General features: G+C 41.0%; 1 protein-coding gene across 2 annotated transcripts; it reads left to right on the forward strand.

The window, feature by feature from the left end:
- Positions 1-6,623: 6,623 nt before the first annotated feature.
- On the forward strand, positions 6,624-20,681 carry urb1 (URB1 ribosome biogenesis homolog). Of its 2 annotated transcripts, none has more exons than XM_076101097.1 (39): positions 6,624-6,848; positions 7,042-7,181; positions 7,268-7,419; positions 7,526-7,655; positions 7,743-7,839; positions 7,923-8,008; positions 8,094-8,219; positions 8,319-8,449; positions 8,538-8,733; positions 8,855-8,992; positions 9,092-9,265; positions 9,358-9,484; positions 9,595-9,717; positions 9,845-9,957; positions 10,091-10,210; positions 10,507-10,623; positions 10,767-10,905; positions 10,999-11,157; positions 11,371-11,570; positions 11,672-11,893; positions 11,974-12,159; positions 12,277-13,114; positions 13,240-13,444; positions 13,524-13,710; positions 13,790-13,848; positions 13,954-14,141; positions 14,247-14,357; positions 14,449-14,512; positions 14,599-14,767; positions 14,920-15,022; positions 15,118-15,278; positions 15,376-15,487; positions 15,661-15,767; positions 15,959-16,102; positions 16,237-16,346; positions 16,458-16,664; positions 16,819-17,060; positions 18,575-19,153; positions 20,021-20,681. In XM_076101097.1, exons 1-39 carry the CDS (start codon positions 6,719-6,721, stop codon positions 20,209-20,211), a joined length of 6,783 nt encoding a protein of 2,260 aa, XP_075957212.1. In that variant the 5' UTR covers positions 6,624-6,718; the 3' UTR covers positions 20,212-20,681. The 2 variants fall into 2 exon arrangements, with proteins under 2 accessions (XP_075957212.1, XP_075957211.1); XM_076101096.1 differs by having other exon boundaries at positions 9,592-9,717; positions 20,021-20,679.
- Positions 20,682-22,410: the final 1,729 nt, after the last annotated feature.

Genomic DNA, 22,410 nt, shown 5'->3' on the forward strand with positions numbered 1-22,410 from the left:
CTCAATTTTTTAATTCACATGCATGCACTTGCCCGACCACTTGCACAGCACTTCCCATACAGTCAAACAGCATGCAAGTCAGATAGGAGATTCTCCATTCCCATTGAGAAAACACAAGAAAACCAATTGCTAAACCAGATTAGAATGGTCTGTTCCACCTTCTCCATCTTTGGGATCCCAGACCCCCCTGCTAAAAGTTATAGTTCTTGTTTTGCCCTTCCAGTCCAGCTCTTGTGCACATTCCAAAACAACACTATAAACATGCAAAACTTAACTGACAGTTCTTTATAGTAATTTGGTCTTTATCCAATCACATTGGAGCTTCTTATCCCTGTCAGCGTTGTAACATGTTTTCCCCCACCAGTTTCCTCAATCTCTTTATTTGGGATCCCCAGGAAATCCCGGGCTAGCTAAAAGATCTGATCCCTCCAGTGTCTCCTGGGGTCTACTGTTTGGCCTCTCCCTCGTTGGTTCTACCTAAAACACCTGCCAGGAAAGGGAGACACTAAGCAGACCTCTATACCAGGTGCTCAACCTAGTTGCCACACCCCAGGCCCATTTGGATCCATTACCAAAGTCTGCTGTTAAAACCAACCTGACTGCAGGTTCTACTGCAGAGGTATGCATTTACATGAAAAATGTGATGGCCCTTGGGTACAAGCATGGTTCCACTTTGAAGACCACCAGTGCTGGAGGATAAGCTAGTGACGCAGGGACAGCAAAAGCAATAGTGCAGACATGGGACCCGTGCTATCGGAGAATCATCTAAATCCGAGACAAAAAAACAAATGCATATCAAGGGCACTGATGATATCCCAACCCACACGTCTTACAAGAAGGCTCTAACTCATCATTCTTACACTGCATGGAAAATTTGAAGAAGAGATATACAGAAAGTAAAAGCCAGAACAAATAGAAGACCTTCCTTTGATGTACAGAACAAAACCATTTCATTCATGAGAATGGGGAGGAGGGGGTCATGACGAGGGTACATCACTAAACTTTACTTCCTATGTCATGCTCGGTGAGCTTGGGCCAAAGATGTTGTTTTAATGGTGTGCAGAGAGAGGGAACAGGCAGAGACAGCAGAAGGATTGAATAACTGGGTGTAATATCCACCAGTGTTTTTCTAATCACCACAGGGAGCCTGCAGGAGCGGAAGACTCTCTCCAGACCATCTCAGGTCTGGTATTAACATCATATAGTGCATTAATATGTCAACTCTGCAATCACTAATCGGTGTCTTCATGTCTATCATTAACTTTACATGTCCACAGTGGATTCTAATGTAAATTGTACACTGACACAAAGCCACTTGTTATTATGTTCTATGTTCATCTCTCATTGCATATCATACTGTGTCTGTGAAAAGTTTCTTTGGACTATTTTCTTTAAATATCATAATAGCAGATTAGCTAATACTGTCAGTAAATATGGAAAATCCTAATAGCTAAAATATGTAAAACTCTCATGTATTAACTCATAACCTTTCAAACTCATATATTTTAGCTGGAAACATTATGTGCAATTCATATTTCTGAAGGAATAATTGTAAATTTTACTCCGCTGCATCAGAAAGGCTGCACTTAGTCACTTTGTAGTTGCACCATTCACATAAAAACATATCCGCTCACACATTGCCCTAGTTTAAGCTACTCAACACTATATACATTAGTGAAAATCAGCACCAGCTGAACCGGCTGACACATTAATGCATCAACAATTTAACACACAGAATGGAGTACACTCATCCTGAGTATTTTCTACAATTGCATTTTGCAGCTGATACTTCTGTATTCCACCACATATGATTTTTGAACTTTTACTTGCATTTAAGTGTAATTTCTGTACATGATCTGAATTGTTCTACTATGTGGGACGATCACAGCAATAATCTAGTGAAACAGCTGTTGTGAATCGACATTGAGAGGATATGGGTTGTAATGAAGTGTCCTGTGGTAAACATTTCTTCAACAAGCACCAATTTTAGGCAGCGTATTTCCAGAACTGCAATATAAGTGCTTATTATGTAGAATGAAAAGGTTCTGCAACATTCTCGCCTCTATATCATCAGTAGGGTCAGACTAGGTGATATTTAGTGGTTCACACTCACCCATTTGGAAAGAAATTGACATTTTTGCACTGTTTTCCAAAAGCATTTTTGCAAGCAGCACTGTTTTCAATCAGCTTGCTGAATAGTGACAACCCACAAGCCAGTGGCATTTACCAAAGCACTGAACCCAATCTGGGTGCAGTACAAACATTCTAAATATAATAGGACTTCAGAAAGCATCCTACTTCTCCTTGGGGTGAGGAGCAGAAACATCTGTACCTTACGTGAGATGATCTCCACATCTGGCCTGAGTCCTGATTGTTGCAAGGGTGTGGGCATGCACCAACAGCTGCAGCCAACCACTCCCAGATGTTTCTGATAGGCCAAGTGTCTAGCTGTTTGTTAGGCGTGGGGTGATCTTTGATCCTTCGACAGCGTTGGCCGTAGTGTTATGGTGAGGAGGGCCTGAGAGGCTCCGAGAGGCACACAACGGAAGCACTGCAACCTCACAGAAGGGCCTGTGGTGCACTGTGGTGGAAACAGGCATGGTAAAGTGGCTTCAGCTGTGGAAAAGAACTCTTTGGAAACCACCCAGCGCCTCTATCTAGACCCAGTCGCGCTACTGGCATCGTAATGGAGGAAGTAAACACATAAGTATAGTATATAACCTTGTGATTTACAGTTACACCAGTCAAAGAGATGAGTGTGTAACCTTTAAGTGTTTTTTATATGAAAGAAATGGAAATCTCTGAAACTTTGTAATAAAAAACTTTTAAAAGATGTTAACTCATAAAAACATCAATGTTAATGTATTCAGCAAAAATGATGCTCAATTTCTACGTTGAAATGCTTTTTCCATCATATATCGGTGCTGAGTAGTGTAGCACATTGTGGCATGGAGGATACCAATGTCATAAATAACCCTTTTTCTCTTTTCCAGAAGGGAAGAAGTTTGCCCTTCTGCTGACATGATCACTCAGCCTGAGCTACACGTGGCTAAAACCTCTTTGAACTGATGAACATCCTGCTCCTACACCCCAGGGCTATAAAGGCCTGACCATCCCTGTCAGCGCTGTGACAGGCTTTATACACCCACCATTTTCTTTAAAAGACAAGTGGTGCACACCAGGCCAGAACTTCAAAAATAAACATGGCATTTACGGACCGGAAAAGGCTTTGCATAGCTATGCCACTCCTGCTTCCTCTCTCATCCAGCTTGGCTTGGTTGGTCCCACTGCAAGAGCACTTCAGCAACAGGTCCTAAAAAGGCAGCACAGCAGATTTCTCTCCCATACATTAAATACCCATGCCTTGAGGTTCAGATACACCAGTTTAGAGCATGTATCAGAGAGTAATAACAAACTGGAGAGGCAGGAAACAGCTTACGGTCAGAAAAAGCATCCATGCACAAAGTGGATGGAGTTAATCAACTAACAATATTTCAATAATTTTTGTCAAGTAAGTAACACTAGAAGCAATCTCAAATCAAAACTCAAGCCATACAAAGTCTCAAAACTAGCTGGATCGAAATAAAAAGTTCAGAAGCTTATCTTAGATGTCAACACACCATATTCCTTATTTTCCAAACAACCAATCTCAACTACCGTTCACATACATGTCACATTAATCATGGGATTCAATCTCAGACTAGCCTGAGGTAGATATGGAGAGTTTTAGTTGGAATTGACTGTTCTGACTTCGAGCCTCTTCCACAACTGGAATCTCATGAAGAGCATAATTCATGAGTGCAATAAATGTATGTATCAACTGTGAAACAAAAGTTGGAGAATGAATATTCAATTCAACAAGAGTTGTACAAAGTTGAATTCATTTGTACAGCTCAATATCACAACTCGGGCTGTAAAGTCAAGTCCAGACTCCCTGAGAAAACAAGGAAAGAGTTAAGATAACAGAAATTCTGCCAAATATTGTAGCCTGAGTCAAAATGAAAACAAATTCCAGCTTCCTGTGTATCAACAATGGTAATAAACAAATATTATCAAACATAACTCACAAAATCCTTGAAATCTGATCAAAATTTAAATTTCATATTGGCATTGTGCTTCTATTGTCATTCATTTTAAAATGCAAAAACATATGTGGCATTACTGCCATGTCTGGCGTATTCAGACCCCTAAAGCTTTGCTCAGCCAGGGCTCAGATAAAGGTTCCTCATTTCCACGGGCAGACCCCTGGACAGCTGCAGGAATTAGAGGATTTGTGAAAATGAAAAAAATCAGATGTACAACCTGGAAAACAGAAACAGACCCCTTTATATAATGGATTAATTATATGAGCAAAGACTTCAATGCTTGTTCATTGTGCTTGTTTTTTTAGTTGCTCTTTGCACACATTGTTCAACATCTTAGGGTTTTATGATTCTAAAGTCAAGACACAAGCCAAACATTATAATGTTACTATAATACATAATTGCGTCATTTCAATTCCTCATTCATCATGTTGTATTTTGCACTTTTCTCTTTTTTTATTTCAGTCATTTTTATATTATCTAGCACAGTTTGACATTCCTGCATCATGATTAAAGACATATTTAAATCAGTTATGCCATGCCTCGCAGGCATTCATTGACTAAATATTCTGCTGTGACCAAGCTAACTATCACTCTTTGACTATGTTGCATCAGAGCAGGGTATAAAGTTTTAGCATTCATTAATATATATATATATATATATATATATACTGTATATGGTCACTTTCACTTTGTACACCTTAGAAATATACATACCACTTGAGAGAAGGCAGGTGTGGGTCTAATTACTTCTGCTGTTTCCACAGAAATGTAACATTTGTTAAATGAGTTCTAATTCTTTGGCGCAAGTTTGTTCCGCTGCATATTTACAGGAGCTCTGTAATCAAATTGTGAAAAGAGAAGCATGAAGTCAAAGTGAAGCTTTACTATGCTCCGCCCTGTCATATCGCAGATAGTTCAGAGTGTATTGCACCAAAGGCAGAGCCATATTTGCATAGTTTAGGACCTTTATTCTAAAATTGTCTTCCGAGTAATTTTGGTGGTTTCTGCACCACAGGCAGATGCGTTTTATAGCATGTGCAGCAGTGAGCTGTAATCAAATCACCAGAATCTCAAGTAACATCCCAGACAATAGCAGACTGCCTGCAGGCCCAACTTCACAGTGGATCTACAATAGTTATGTCTTAACACAGTGAATCTGGAGGCTCCTCACAGTGACTTACCTTACAACATCCATCATGTTGCACCTGCATCCAAAAGTGATTCACAGCATGTCTGTCTTACTGGAGTGTATATTTCCCTTCTTCAATACAGCTGCAGAATGCTCATGGACTAGTTCTCAATCAAAGCAAGGATGCCCCCTGGTGGCCATAGAACTGAGCGGTAACTAAAAGAGTACATTTATTCTGGAGAACACAAACTGTAAAGATTTGATGCTGTTATTCCTTTTTTAGTGGAATATATTGCTATGTCATTCAAGTTCATTCCACTAAATAACATCATTTTTGTCTTTCTCAGCAGTCATTGAAAACAGATGTGTGTCATTTGGAAAAGCAGCCTTTATGTGCCGTGTAAGCCTAATTATTATTATTGTAAAAATTAACTATTTTCTAATTGAGCATTCAGTGCAATCAGCAGATGTGCTCTTTGATTTTCCCTCTTCATGATGGTGTTAAAAATACATTATTACATATTAAATAAATATTATCATTTATTGTATACAATATACAGATCACCCCAACTTGACAAAAATAGATTTCATATTTCAGAAAATCTTTTCAAATGATTCACTGAACAGCATTGGGTCGTTACAAAGTTTGTCTTAAACTTTGAGATCCGGTTCGGCAGTGTCTGCGATGGTTTGTCGAAAGAATAACTGAGAAGAGGCTCCACTTTGGTTGTAAACCACACACTCTTCAAATAGGCTACAAAGATAAACCACAACTATGTCTACATGGTCTCAGCAAAATGTGTGTTTCCCCAAATGTGTGTTTCCATGTTGTCATGGAATGAAACTATAACAAGGGTGTTTTGTTAAAACTTTACTAAATGAAATACAGTTTGTTATTAAATAGTAAATGCCAGAATGTGAATGTGAGAGAGGTTTCAATAAAATGGATCAAGTCTGTGTTATCTTTGCTATAGCCAAACCTAAACAGGATGTATATTAAGAACGTGAAAACACTGGATGTGTTTTTGTTATGCCTGGCTATGTTACTTGTATGCTTTGCACCATTATTTAACTGGTTATGTTTATTTTTATTTTTATTGAGTCTATTCTACTTTAGCTCTCTCTTGCAAAAAGGATCACTTGTGAGAGGGGGTATACTTGAAACCAAAAATCAAAACTCAACTTAAACGTTATCAAAGGTAAGTTGAATTCAAACACCTCTTCTTCCTATGTAGGCTATATTATCATTTTAACGTATTTTTGCCAGCTAATTAGAGAATCACTTTAAAATAGGTCCTTAAGCCTAATGGGGACACGTTTCCTTTTTTAGTAAGCGGAACACAAACAATGCGGAACTGAAGTTCGGGAGCAAACGTTTCCGACCGGGTGACAATTTCGTTGGACGGCTTTCTGTTTACAGACCAACGTGGGTCACTGTGACAGAACTTGTATGGCAGGAATGTAAGAAAAAAACAAGCAGTCACTATTATCTGTTTTTATTCGGATGAAAATGGGTAAAAAGCGCCAAAGCGAAGACTCTGCGGAGTCAAACACTCCGGTGAAAAAAGAAGTCCCGGAGTTCAATGGGACTGTATTTAAAGCCATGCTAAAGGAACCCACCACAGCCATGAAGGGTGAGTGTGCGGTCTGTTCCACCAACTTACAGAAGTGATACTCAGTCACATTAGTGATTCATACATTTATTCACATATCCGTCCATCCACTTTTGTGCAGTTAGTATTTCAGCATCACGTTCCCGACCCTCAGCGTCTGAAGTGCTCTCCTCTGTTTTGCTTTGGTTAATTCTGACCTTTTTATCGCCTGCAGGCCTGGAGACATTCATTTCAACCGCCAAGAAGCTGCCATGCCCTGACCTGTATGATGTGGTGGAAGGTTATATTAAAATCTCTATGGAGTGTGCAGAAATATTCAAATTGCTAGAGGGAGAAAATCACACAGAGAGCGAGGTAAGTGCTTTTCTCAGTGGATGGGACTGAATTGTTAGGTTGCCTGTTTTTGTACGTGCAAAGCTCTGAATCCTGCTTCTGTCCAGATGATCCCGATTTTTGAGAGCCTGGAGATGATCCTTCTAAGGACAGCGAGTGACTTGTCCCACTTCAGCATGGTTGGCAATGCTATTGTGAAAAAGACTGTTTCTAGCTACGTGAAACTTCTGCAGGGATCTTTCCATTCAGAAAATCACAGGTTAGTGGACGGGCTTCACTACAAGGACATCAAATATCAGTCCTCAGCACAGTTTGATTTTGTCTTCTGCCCATTGCACTAATCTTGTGTTGTCCTTTGTGCACAGGTTTGTCCGTCAGTGCCTCAGTCTCCTGTCCGCCCTGGTGTCTCAGGGTCCAGAAGCTGCCAGAGAGGTCCTGAGTCACATTTACATCAATAAAGCTCTGTCTGGACTGGCAAAGAGAAAGGATAAGAGGGTGTGTTGTAGCTTTGGCCTTTTCTTCAGTTTTCACAATGTTTTGTTGGGTTACGTATGCTTACATTCTTCTCTGTGAATTCTCCAGGGAAGACCTGATGTCCGCATGGCTTTTATCCAGTTTGTGCTGTCCTTTCTGGTGTCTGGAGATAATGCTACAGTTGGACAGATATTAGAAAGCAAAGGTAATAAGTAGCTATGCATTACAATTTACACAACATACTCTCATGTCAGGTTTGTTGATGACATGTTCATTTTGGTGTGTCAGAACTCCTGCCAGAGATCCTGAGCACGGGTCTGAAGGAGGACAGGATGTCCATAGTCAATCTGATTTTGTCCACGCTGAAGACTAGAGTAAGTGCTCAGCAGTTTACACCTTCCATTTCAAATTAATTCATGGATTTAATGATTCTATGTGTTGGTATTTGTCTTGCTGCAGGTTGTGCTTAACAAGACCATAAGTAAAACACAGAAAGTGCGTTTCTTCGCACCTGCTGTGCTGGCCAACGTAGCGTCTCTGTATAAATGGAATGGCATTGTGGATGCAACCACTGATGATGACAGAGTGAGTTATTTCCTTTTTCACTTCTTGTTTGAACACAGGCTCTGTTGTGTAACTTAGCTTTTCAACCTGTGGGTCTACATGTTACTTGTCGTCTTAAAGATGTTAGAGGACTCGGAGCATGCTGGGATATCTGTCATCCGGGAACTTGTCCACGGTTTCCTTCTCGACTTGTGTTGCTCTCGTAAGCATGGCATCAGCTTTCATGATGCCAGCTTTGGCACGGCTGGCAGGTAAGTACTCAGAGAATCAAGTTTACCTCACACTTTTCTGGAGACTCCTCGTGCTGATGAAAGGATTTCATTTTTTTTTTTTTTACAGATCTGGCAACATTGTCTTGCTTCAGTTCTTGGTGGGGCAGAAACAGGCGACAGAGGATGAGTTGGTGACGGAGCTGGTGGTGAATGTGCTGAAAGCTAGCCCTGACATGCTGGCCAGATACTTTCAGGAGACTCAGTATTCATACACCCCCCGCCTCAAAAGTGCTTGGCAGGACAACGTCAAGTTAGTTAAAAAGGTAATACTTGATAGTAGATTTGATTTTAATGAGGCTTTTTCAGTGTTTGTTCATATCTAGCTTGTCTATTTAAGAAAAAGAAGATAGAAAAAGAATGACCCTTTTTGAATTCATATGTCAGATCTACGAGGGCCAGCCAGAGATTTCCACAGTCTTCCAAACTCGTGAGGTCATCCCCCTCCCTCGCCTGCTGTCCATGATCATGGTGGTATCCCTTCCTCCGGTCTGCAACAAGACATTCTTCACACAGGGCCTCAGTGTAAGTGGTGAAATGAATCGATCAATGCTGTAACACAAAACACTGAAAATGAACAATACTTTGTCACGTATTCCAAATATCTCCTCTTGTATCTGACAGCTTGCCAACACAGCAGTGCAGCTCACTACTCTGTCCATGATGAATTTCATCTTGAAAAGAGCCAATAAGAACATGGAGTACCTTTTGGATAAGTCTGAGTGGCACAGCTCGGATGTATACACTATTGACATGATGGGGGATTTGGCACTGCAGTACAGGGAGACGCTCAGCAAGGTAAGCTCAGCAAAGAGCTGTATCAATACCCACAAATAGTAATGCTGCACCGTTAAACAACTCACGTCCCCACTATTCATGCTCTGTTCCAGATTTTGCCCGATATCACGAGCATAGTTGCAAAGTGGCAGTCGCTCAGCAAGAAGGAAAAGACAGATGGTGAAGAAAAAAAGACCAAAACTGAAGGGAGTGCTGAACAGACCGATAATAAAGTGCCTGGTAATAACATTTGCATTACATGTGTATTGCTTATTGTAATCAGTCCTGTAAAGTAAAGGGGATGACCAGCAAAAACATTGGATTGAGTTAAGTTCCTTTGTGTCCAGCAGTTGCAGAGACAGCTGAGGTAATCCTGCTGAAGACTCTGATTCTTCAGGTCATATGTCTTTACCAGAAGGTAGTGCCACATCTGGTAAGCCAGTGCAAATTTGACTTCAGCAAGCTCTTAAAAGGTGAGGCTTTATCATTTATCATTTATCATTGAGTTCATATATGTTATATGTTTTAAGTATGATGCAGGTGGTTCTCCAACAAAGCCTTCAAAGTAGTTTTTATTTTTTTTTTTTTTTACCTCTCTAGGGATTGTGTCAGAGAAAGGAATGAGAGAAGAAGTTCCCCCAGTGCTGCAGTATCAGATACTGCAGTTAGCTTTAGATCTTCCGGCAAGCAAGTTCTCCTGGTTTCGCATACAGGTGAAGACATTACATTGTTTTATTTTATTTACTTTTTAATTTTATTTTTTTTTTAATTTTATTTTTTTATACAGGTGTTGCTTTGTTGTCGACATTGTTTCTAATGTGTTGCGTATTGCTTTGTCTTCCCCAGGATGTTGCGGATACAGAATCATCATCTGGAGAGAAGTCGGTACTTTACCTGCTCCTCAAGATGTTTGTCAGCAGCAGCAGCAGCCACCTGAAAACATCCACGCGGATGCTGGTTCTAAAAGTGAGGACATTTTTTTCAGCGGAGGGCACAGTGTCATTTCTAGAGGATATGTTAGCAGTTCTTCCGCAACATCAGGAAACAGTTGAGAAAAGTAGTTTGTTATATTACTTGAAAGAGCCTGAAGCAAAATGATTCTGTGGTAAACTGCATATCAGTTATTTATGAACTTCATTAAGTTAACGAAGTAAAAGCTGGATAGGCAAAAGTCTCTGTTAATAATTGGCTGCTAAAGATGCTCAAACTGAGTTTTAGGAAAGGAAATGACCGCCGTCTTATAATTCTTGCCTCGTATTCAGGTGCTAAAGGACAGTGGGGTGTTCGAGTACACCTGGACTGAGCTTGAGCTTTGGCTCGACCAGCTGGCCAGAGTGGAGGCACACCAACAAGAGACTGTCATCCATTTCTTGGAGAGGGTGAGCCCATCTACGTAACATCTGTGTTTACGTGTCAACGTTTCTGTCTGTTACTGTTGTAGTGTTGGTTAGAGACAATAACACATTGTGTATAATGACATAGTAGTTATAATTGGTAATACACTTCTGGTCTCTTTCTCTAGGTATTAGTGAAACTGGTGTGTAATTCTTACACATACACAGATAAGGTTGCCAGCCTGGTCCAGGAGGCAGCTTATCTGCAAGCTAACCTGAGCAGCCAGGAGGGCGACGCTGCCAGCATCCCAATCTCACACATAGATGGTGAACATTTCAAGATGGAATCTAATTCAATTTCTTTCAGCCATAAGCATGCCTGTGTGTTTTTTAACAATCTGACAACTGACTGTCTTCTAGATGTCTTAGACATGCTGGATGTCATTATGGAGAGTAATGAAGGTGTGCTGGAGGAGCTCGGGCCATCTCTGAGTGAAGACCTCATTATCCAGACATTCCCCTTCAGTGTGATGGTCCCTGCTGCTCTGGAGGCCCGAAACAAACTTCCAGTAGACAAGGGTAAAGCACGTCTGCCTTAATTGGGACAGATAGTATAATATTCAGAATACATATTATAATGTACATATATTGTAAATTTCAGCTTGACAATTTGCTGCATTAAAAGTGCAACTTTACCGTTTTAAAAGTGATTTCTCCACCCTGATAAGTATTTAGTATCTACTTGTGTCGTATGTTGTAATGTTGACAACTACATGTCTTTTCTTTTCTCAGGGGTGGTATTTGAGTACTTGTCTGCGGTGCTTTCAGATGTCATGCACTGTCAGAGAGAGCCGCTCCCGCTCTGTTTGGCTCTGCTGCAGTACGACAAAGAGCTTGTGTCCGCAGAACTCTCCGCTTCTCCTCATCCCTCCGTCATACATCTTCATCAGTATTACTCCAAATGGCTACCACAGCAGTGCCGGGAGCAACTGGTTCGTTTTTTTGTTGAAACCAAGACATTGTTTAACAGAAAGAGTGACATACTTGTTATTTCTTGATGTAGAAAATAACAGTCGTCTTTTTTTTGTCGCAGTTCAAGGACTCTGAATGCCAGTCAAAGGGATTGTCATCAACCCCCATTTCCTTCACTGCACTGATGAAAGCTGCGTATAGCCAAGGACCAAACACTTTGCTCGAGGCCACCTTCAGGGAGAATGTGGAAGGAACTCTAGCTTCCATGTTGATGGCTGATTTTCCAGTAGCTATCAAGCAGATGTTACTTTACATAAAATCAACAGTGGAAAACGTTGGCACGGTAAGAGCACAAAACAAGTTTACTACTCAGTACATTACTAAGTTAAAACTAAACACGACACTTCATATCGTTCTGCACAGTTCTCCAAAGACATAGGAACTGCCCCTCTCAAGGCCTTGATGGGGATACTCCTGGATTTGGTGACCAGGCTACAAGGCTTTGAGGAGAAGACAAGTTCTGAGCCAGCAGCAGAGAACTCCCAAGAAGGATCTGACCTCTTCCTGGAAATCAACCAGTCGTCCACAGTAGAAGGCAATAAAGAGCAGGTTTGGAGAAGTTCAGCTTTGTTACAAAATGATGTTGAAACTATGACCAATGTTATCAAGTTTGATCTTCCTTTTTCTTTTTTTTTAATTATTGATTTTAATCTAATCTGTGTTTAGATCCTGGTTTCTGCCCTCGGCTCCATCTTCAAGCATCCATGTTTTGAGCAGTGGTTTCTGGCTCTGGAGCTGGCTGCTTTGCCTCCTCACACTCTGAACCCCGTCAGGCTAAAGCATCTGTGTGCTCAGATGAATGATGACATTCTGGCCTTGCTGAAAACCAGCACCCCCACTCTCTGTGATCTTGGTCGCCTGGAGCTCATTAGTAGCTACATGGGGGCTATAGAAAAGGCTGTGCTCAAGGAGCTGACAGAGAAGGGCTCCCAGGCAGCGAAGAAACAGTCCAAACCTTTCCAGGCCCTCCTGTCTTTGCACAGCTACATGGACTCCTGCAATCTCAGAGAGGTGGTTTCCAAGTTGCTGCTCCTCCCCAAAGAGAGCCTAATCTCCCCCAGCAGTGAGGGCGCACAAGCCGAGCTCAGTGTCTATGGTCACGCAGCGCTGCAGATCCTCACAGAGTCTAAAGCCAACCCGTCCCAGGAACACGGCATCTGTCTATCTCAAGCACACCTCCATGGCCTGAGCACCCTGCTGCTGTCCTGCTCCAGCTCTGCTCTGGAGACCTTCCTGCTGCAGACTCTGTCCAGTGAGCCTGGCAGTGCTAAGCTCATCCACACAGATGTGCTGCTGCACTGTCTCCAGTGGCCTCTCCCAGACACTCAGGCCATCAGCTCTCTGCTGCTGCAGAACTGTTCCACACACCGTCTCTGCTTTGAGATGTGGTGCTTAGAGCCCGCGAACACGGAGAAGCTCTCAGATCAGATGGAAACATTCCTTCCATTAATCAACACCTACCTACAGGTGGCAAGTAGAGAGGATCCTGCCAGGCCTAAAGATGGTTTGTACTAATACAAGTTCCTATTTATCTTGAAGCATACAGCCCCAGGATGTATGCCACTCTTTTGTATCTCAACACCACCTGTATATATTAATTTAGATATGCTCAATTGCTGTGTTTTGTAGTGCAAAATGAGGTTGTAAAGGCCTTGAAGCAAGCACTGCTCGCCAAATTGTCCCAATGTGTTCTGGGAAACCTGACGGAAGAGTCTGGAGCCCAGCTGGCGGAAACACTAGCCAATCTGATCAAGCTCTCTGCAAACATCAAGGACACCAGGGACTTGATCAACACTCTGCCCAGTGCTCTTCAAAAAGTGGACAGTTTTGAAAGGTAGTAATTCACTCTTTATACTTTTACGTACATTATCAGTGTCACATGGTGTTAGCTGAATGTTTTTTTTCTCTTTCAGATGGCAACTAGTAGATGTCATCACTGAGAAACTGGCCGATTGCCCCGAAGAACAAGAAACCTGGAGGAAGTCTGTCACCGCTGCTGCCCTAAAGTGTCTCATAGCCGCTTTCAGTCACTCTAAAGATCAGACTACTTCATGGTCACAGCAGGAGCAGAGCATCCTGGAAAGACTGCAAGGACTCCTAGTGGGTTTATCTTCCTCACACATACTGTTAGGTTTATGTTTTTATGTAATGCATTTCATAATATATCTTCATTACACAGACATCAGCTGAAGACATCACTGCATCTGAATGGAACAGCTTTGTCAAGAATGGACTGAAGTAAGATATTTGTCGAAAATCCAGTTTGCTAGATGTTTGTTCAAGAGCGTCTCATGAGATGATATTTTTTATATCAATGACCTAAAAGACGTTTTTCTGCTGTAGATATCGCTACAGAGATCTTCACTTTCTGAACACACTGAGCAACCTGTTGGAAGTGATGTACGGGAGCAGTGACGTCCAGAAGGATCTGATTCCTTTATCCACCCTTCACATGATGACCAGCAGCCATTCTCTGTTCCTGCCCACCATGTTGGACTGTGATGAAGAGCCTAGCGGGTGTCAAGTTAAAGGTACGTATCTAGCAGAATAGAATGGAGAAAAACAGTAAATGACTTATCCCATAATTGTTCATTTTATTATTAAGCACAAATACTCTTATTTTGTTGTCCTTTCAGAAGCGCTAGTGTCCCTACTTCTCTGTTTGGTGAAGAAAAGCCCAACAGTCTGTAGCATGAATCACTTTGTTGTCCTGCTGGGAGCATATGGAGTTACACTGAGTACTTCAGGTAAAACAGGAAATCTAAATGTCGTTGTGTGTGTGTGTGTGTGTGTGTCTGTTGCCCTTCTTTCCTCTCACACCTTGATTTGGTTTTGCAGATCAGAAACTGTTACTGCTTCTTCAGGAATATGAAAGAAACAATGTCAGCCTGCTGAAATTTCAGTAAGTTCCATGCATATTTGTAGTTTGCACATGCAACAATTGCACTCTTTATTTTGCAAATGCTGAATGTTTGTTTTCAACTGCAGGTCGTTCTTGTGGGGCCCAGCGGCTGTGGAGCACCACAAGACCAGGAAAAGCCTCGGAGCTTCTTTGTGGAAGCAAGCGAGCTCAGACGACCTGTTGGCCCTGCTGAAAAGTGACAGGATGCTCCAAACGATTGCACACTTTCCTCAGCAACGCAGAATCATCCTGCAGGTCTGATGTTTGTCCTTTTTCAATTATTTGAGCATCACAAATGAAATTCCTTCTACGTCCATTGTGATCCGATAAAGGGAAAGGGATGAATGAGAAACATATTTGTTGGTATTTGGATAAACCTTGAATATGTAAATGTTTCTCTCTTATAGGATAACAAGGAGCTGCTGTACTGTAACAACGCAGTAAAGGACCTTGAGAAATTGTATGATCCTCGTTTTCTTTTGCCTCTATTCAGCACCATACTGCAGCCAGGTGACTATGTTTCATTGATGTGTCATCACTCCAAATCAGCTAAGGTTATCACTGCTTTATAAATGTTTCATTTTTTTCCTTTTTCTGTGTGACAGAGTGTGTGATTGACTGCCTCAAGTTTGTATCCAGTCACGCCCTGGGTGTAACCGTAATGGCTCTAAGTAGCTATGACCCAAAAGTGAGAGCGGCAGCGTACCATGTGCTGAGCTGCTTCTACCAACACCTGGAGGGTGCTCGGTTCAGAGAGAAGAGACAGGTAAGGTGTGAGGCAGGTGGTGTGTGAGTATTTAAATATTGTATGTGTGGGAGTCACCTCCAGAAACACTGATGAGCCTTTTTTTTTCATCGAACAGTTGCTGTACTTGATGGACACAGTGAAGAATGGAATTCGGCAGCAGAATCAAAGACTTCCATTTGTCCTGACCTCTTACATCGCTAAAGTGGCTCAGCAGATGCTCAGACCTGGTGTGTAACTCTGAAAACTTGTTGTGACCAGAGTGATTTGACTCAGTGTTTACACAAAGATTATTGAACTGATAAGGAACTTTTTGAAATTGTAATCTTTTTGAATGTTCTATTTGTTGCATTTCTATATTCAGGATCATTGACCCGTTTCCTTGTTTTCCCTCATTCCCCAGAGGACCACATGTACATGGTGTTAAACAGGTTTCTGCTGTCCCATCAGAGTTTGGACTTCAGAAGAGTCCCTGAGTTCTTCAAACTATTCTATGGCTTTGACCTGGAGGTACTCCAAAGTATCTTCTAGTATATTCTATAAATAAATGATTGTCCAAATAAACTCTTCTCGTGTCAACAACATTTAACCTTCATCTGTTTGTTTTGCTCAGCTCGTGCTTTTTCTAAACTGATGTTATCTCTTCAGGGCTGTCGGCCGTGAGAGTACGACTGATTGTCTGTCTGTTTTTTTTCCTGCAGCATAAAATGGAAAGGGAGTGGATCTTGAGTGTGCTGGAGGAAGGGATAAGTGACGGACACTGCTATGAGTTGTGTGAACAACAGGGCATCTTTCAGACCCTTTTGGGTTTCAGCAGCAGCCCTCTGTGCGATGAACACTGCCAGGTACACACTGTGGGAATCACGATGATGCAACACAATCGCGGTGAAGTCGAGATGCTCTGAGATGCACTTCATAAGGAAAACGCATGAATAGAGATGTCTAATGTGCATATATTTCACATATCTCTCTCCACTAGGCCCAGATTATCAGGGTGTTGTGCCAGGCCGCCCGTGTGACCAGAGCAGCTTATAACCTCACCAAGAGCTGTGGGCTTTTAACCTGGATAATACAGATGGTGGAAAAAAGGTAAGGTCCCATCTCAATTTTGACTCTTTATTTTGACATGGTCATTCATGTTTCTACAATAACTCATTTCCATATTTTCTACTATACGTCTGTACTTATTAACCTCTTTAGGAATCTAGACCAGCGGCTGCTGAGTGCCATCATAGATCTGCTCCATGTGCTGTGGTTTACCAACCTTGGGCAGAAGGAGAAACCGGTGGATGGAGCAAAGACGTCCTCATCTACAGAGGAGAAACCTCGGAGCGCAGTGAAGTGTCTCCCACTCCCACTCATCAGTGAGTTTCTGTGTGTGGCATCAACAATCAGCAGTCACCTCAGGTAACTATCGCAGTGTAAATGTAATTTAACATAACTTTCAAGTCACTCTGCAGGCACTTGAGCCGAGATCTTAATAATACATATATATGATGTAATAGATCTCAACTGTGTTTTTTTGGTGAAGGATGTCAGTGTTTGTTTGATCTCCTCTCAGGTTGCGTGTGAAGGCCGCTCAGCTCAGCATGTTTCTGCAGACTCTTTGCTCCATACTGAAGCATTATGGGACAGCTGTCAATGCAAACAGAAAGGCTGACTGGCTAACACTCCACCCACAGCCTCTCTCTTGTACCGAAGCCCTCACTCTGCTTCAGTGTTGGGCCTCCCTGTCCCGCAACACGGCACTCCTAACCCAAATACAAGCCGTGTCTGAAAAACACAGAGTGCGGGAATTGCTGGGTGAGTGTCATTAAGTGTGTCCTTTAACAAATTCTGTCATACCGAGGAGGTTTTGAGAATGTGGTCATGGTTGTCTTTCTTTCAAAGGGGTGGACAAAATACAGTAAACACTTTATGGAAAAGGAGATTGATTGCATGCTGTTAGTCAAAACAAAGTCCTGCAGTAATAAGCCTTTTGATGTGAGTTTTCACAGCAACAGGAGACAATGGGGTAAAGGGACAAAACGGATCTCTGCCTAACTTGCACTGTATAAATCTGTCACAAACACATACCAACATGAACATGACAGACGTATACAGTTTATAGGTTTTGACATATACTACCACAGTAATTGTCATGAAAACCTTAATATAACCCAAGTTGTGGCAATGCTTACAATTGAGGTTTAATTACTTCATAATGAATGTTTTTCACAAGTTATTTTGGATACACTATTGCTCAAACAGGGCTTTTGCGTACTGTGGTGGAAAAATGATTTTACCTGCTGTTGAGTCTTTTTATGCTGAAATGAAGAATATTGTCAAACAGAACTTCTCTTTCAAAAGTATTTATTCTCTGGCCAGAGAAGAGGCACAGTTACACAGAGTCACTCTGAGTCTGCAGAAGTGTGCACCACAGAAGTAAAAATCACACCGAGTTATATACAAGAGTGATCAAGGGTTGGGTACTGGAACATCCTGTTTCAGGCTGTGCAGGCCATGGCAGTAAAGTATAAGAGGTGCTTTATCTGCGTTACAGCAGACACACAGACGTATACATTTTATCCTTAAGGCATAGGACATGTGAATATACAGTAGGTACTTGTTATCCAACACAGAGAAGAAGAGGATATGGGTGCAGGCAGTCAGTTGCTGTATGGATCACAACAAGTAAATAAAACAGTTCTACTCATAAGAATATAAAGTACTCATAAGAATATCAAGTTTCTATTACACAAACAGCAAGATACGTTTGAGCACGTATGTTAACGTTAAGTTCAGAGAAAAAGTACAAGCACTTAAGCATTTACACAATATACTAAGTAGAAATATATACCAAGTAGAAATGTTCCATTACAGTACTAAAGATTGTAGATTATGGACAATGAAACACTTTTTCTAATATATCACAATTCTTTTGCAATTAATTCCATTCTGTTGAAATTATTTTTCTGCTGATCCTATGAGGCAGATGAGCTTTTAAAATGACCAAAATAGCTATGCTGAATATTTGATATGAGGCTTTCAGGGCCTACAATGAAGCCAGGCCTGTGTTATAAAGTTTGAACCCTGAAAGATTATATCGAACAGGTCAGTAACTGCTCCAAGATGGCTGCTCTTTAGCTGACCCTGTGTTCTCTTCTCTGTAGGGGAATTAAAAGAAATGAGCCTTTTAAAAGTATCAATTTGTTACATGTGATGACATTACATCCTGGACTTCTTAGAATTTAGATTTTTGTTCCGCTTCACAGTATCTAAATCATTCCTTGTATCTTTAATGGCATAAACATGGTTTTGTTCATCTTGCTCCTCAGGGATTAGGAAGGATAAGACCAGAGGTAAAGGCTCCTTTCCCCAGGTCCACACACGAAAAGAGAACCTGGCAGAAGATGCTGACACTGAGAAACAAGAAGAGAGTCTCCTGACAGAGTGTAAATTGTACCTCGGCAGTATCCTTGTTCACTGGGAGCCTGCGTGTCCCCTCTCTGAACCCCAGCTGGCTAAGCCACGAGACAAACTGGATCCTCGTCAGTTGGCTGGTGATACTGCACACCTGCTCACCAAGTGGTCTCTGAGGTGCTTGGTGGAGGACTCGTATGATGAAAGCAGAACAAAAGAGTTCTTGCACTGGCTCGAAAAGGCTGTGATAAAACACGGGGAAATTGTGAATGCTGTGCTACTCGATTCTGGCATGAAAGCGGACATCCTTCGACTCTACCATCAGGCCTTTGAAGCTCAGTGTCACTCCAGCATTTCAGCAAGAGTGGAAACCCTCCAGCTGTTTACCACCATTATGATGTGTTTACTGGAGGCCCACGGCCACCTTCCAGAGCGGCATCAGGCAGTCGTCTCTGCCTGCCTGCCAGAAGACGCACCTGACGTGTCTAGACGTGGTAAGAACCTGCAACCTTATACACAGACTCTGTCTATGACTGCTAGTGTGCATACCAGACCATGCCATGTCAATACTGTTAAAATACTATGCCTCACTTAGAAACTCACTTTTCTACTCCATATACTTAAAGATCTCTGTTGCATTGAAACACTGGAGTTGGAGACTTTTAGGGCAGGGGTGCCCAACTTTTGACTAAGGAGGGCCAAAAATTAAATTAGAAGGGAATGCCATCAAGTGGTATACGATATTAAGACGTAAAATAATTTTAGGGTCCCAGATCCCCAAAAATCTTTGGCAAAGAGTTGGGCTATGCCCCGAGTAACACATGATCAGTTTTTGATGTGCAATTGGATCCAGGATTTTATTTTCACATTTTTGCAATTTATTCATGAGATACTAAACTTATGAAATTAAAGAAATGTGACATATGTGACCCATGACTGTTTATCACTATGTGATACAGATCCTGTTTTTTTTGTGTTTGTTTTCTATGATTAAATTACATTAACTTTGTCCACTTCAGCAGTGGACTATGAAAGTGGTCAAGGCCATTAAGTTTTGCAACATTTATTGTAGTTCCCATCAAATAGCAAGTGTTGGTGAGGTGGTGCTCGTACACAACAATGGAATCAGTTGTTACACGTTGCTAGAAATCAGTTTAATTATGTAGCACTATATGTGACACATTTGCAATAAGCATGGAGGAGAAACTTGACTTTGAGAAGATATACCTACTCTATTAACGTAAAATGCATACTAACTCAAATATTAAAAACATGAGTAGATGCATGTTTATCCTGGAAGATGACTTAGTATTAATACGTTGCATTGTGAATTAATTAAGCCTCTTGTTTCCCCTTTCCAGTAGCGGGGCTGTCTCTGTTTTCGTCGTACGTCCATGAGTTGTGGAGTGGAGCCACGTCAGCAGAGCTGTTCCTGTCTCATGTCAGTTTGGTGACCAAAGCCAAGTGTAGGAGACGGAAAGCATCCAAATCATCACAGACTCAAGCAGCCATCAGAGCCATCTGTGATGACATCATGACCATGAAAAGTTAAATATGTCAAGAGAATACTACTGTGTTCACTAAAATAGAGATAATTCCAAGAAATCTTGTCTTCATTTATTTTGCTGCTTTTTTTTGGTTCTTGTAAAAAAATTGAAGGTATTTTGTAAAACCCTCTGTTATTAAAAAAAAGTCGATTTACAAATCTGTTAAATATGTGATTTTTTTTTTTTTTTTTTAATGGTTCTTGCATGACCTAACTATTTTAAACCTGCATGTAATTGTATCTGAAGATGTTTTATAACACAAACGTAAAGCTGCCTTCATGATGAAGCACAATAATATACACTCAAACTTTTAACTACTAGAGCAGAGTTCACAGATACACAAACTGCAGGTTAAAGCAAACAATAATAGTTACATAATCTGTTCAATGGTAGAGGTAGTCTTGCACTTTGTAGATAATCAGTGAAATGGATGGAAAAATGAATAATTGCTACTCTTTCTTACACACTGCCTCAAAGCCTCTGAGTTCACATTTATTTGTTTCCGCTAACACCTTAACAGTTGTGTTTTCATTATTCAGATTTTTTAATTGTCTCCATCACCTCAGTTTTTAACATTTCTGTTCGCATCCATAAAAAGTGCTCTCATTCAGATTCGGTCCCACGTCAAGCAGTTGATGTTTTGTGGCTTCCTCTGAATCTGAATCTGCGACTCCTGCAACAATAAGAAGACATTTTTAAAGTTCAGTAGAGCTTTGTAGCTTGGCCTAATTTTGCATATATGACTGTGTGTGTGTATACACATATGGTTGTATTCAATGTTGGTGTTGGTAACCACTTCCCTCTTCCTCCATTCAAGGTAGTGAGACTTTTAAAGATCACGTATCACACTTACCGTAGAAAGTTTCCACTATGAGACATTAGATTCAAACTGAGAAAGAGGAATCCAACAAAAGCAGCCAGAATGATCCAAAATATTATAACAATTGAGTCTGAAAAAGGAAGAAGAAAACTTCTGTTATCTTCATTAACACAAGACGGCAAATACAAATATCCTATAAAGCATAAAGACTTACATTTGTTGTATTTCAGCTTGCTCTCATCCACAATCACAGGATCAAGGTAATCATAATAGTATTCCCATACAACCGTGCTGGTTGAGTTCTCCATTATCTCAGGTAGGAAGCACCAAAAAGTTAGTAGTGAAAAATTATAGCCATTAATCCATAATGAAAAACTACATCAGTTGTTTCTAACGTGTATATCGTTGGTATTGCATATTTCAGCAGGCCTAAGAAAAGCTCCCTCACCCACATGGATGTCTGCTCAACTCCAGTTGTTTTCCTCTTCCTGGCCTGCTTATATTTCAGCAGATGCATGCAGTGTGCAGGTTTGACCACAGGGGTGCATGATATAACCATTCAACAGGGATCAAGATAATTCAGAGAAACTGAAATAGAATCGGGTAGGGGAACATGACTAATAAAAAATGCCTAATGTTGTGGCTTAGTGCTCTGTTTTCAATTAATACGTGGCTTATTATTGTAGTCAATTATTATTTCTTGGTTATTTATATTTTTATATAAGAGTTGATGGATCGTGTGCGTTTGTTTTCAAAACTCATGGTACTACACACTCCAGTACACTAGGGGGCGTCAGTGTGTGATCAGCGCAACGTTTAAGGCACGATCTTCACGCTTCTGTATTTCTGGTCCAGGCTCCAGGTCTGAACAATAAACTGGTTCAAATGAAACCTTGGTATCACAGCTACACACGTGCCGGTTTGAATCAGCTGCTTCAAGAACATATGGATACATTGAGAGAGAAAGTTTGCAATCTAAATCCAGCAGGAGGCACGAACTATGGGCTAGCTAGCACGCAGAAATGCTGCTTTCAAATACTCTGGGAATCTAGGAATATAGGTTTATTTATATTTGAGGAATTTGTGTTATGGACATTCACATGTAATCTTATATACAGTCTATGGTAATTAATCCTCAACTGTAACAACATATTTAAGTGAGTTATATGATTCCTAAAATGTAAAAAGTATATATTTTTTACATACACACGAATAAAGCTAACGTTAGATGTAAAACGAACTACACAACTGTAAACACGGACTAGTAGGCGTGTAGTAGCAACAACCTGTGTCTTTAAGACACGTAAAAGCTTCAAAGTTGATGTGTGGGATATTTACTGACATATTTTATAATGTAGAACAAAATTCTAAAATATCTCACGCT

This window comes from Anarhichas minor, unplaced genomic scaffold (genome assembly GCF_050575085.1).
Source record: "Anarhichas minor isolate MPS153535 unplaced genomic scaffold, ASM5057508v1 ptg000026l, whole genome shotgun sequence".
Taxonomy (NCBI): domain Eukaryota; kingdom Metazoa; phylum Chordata; class Actinopteri; order Perciformes; family Anarhichadidae; genus Anarhichas; species Anarhichas minor.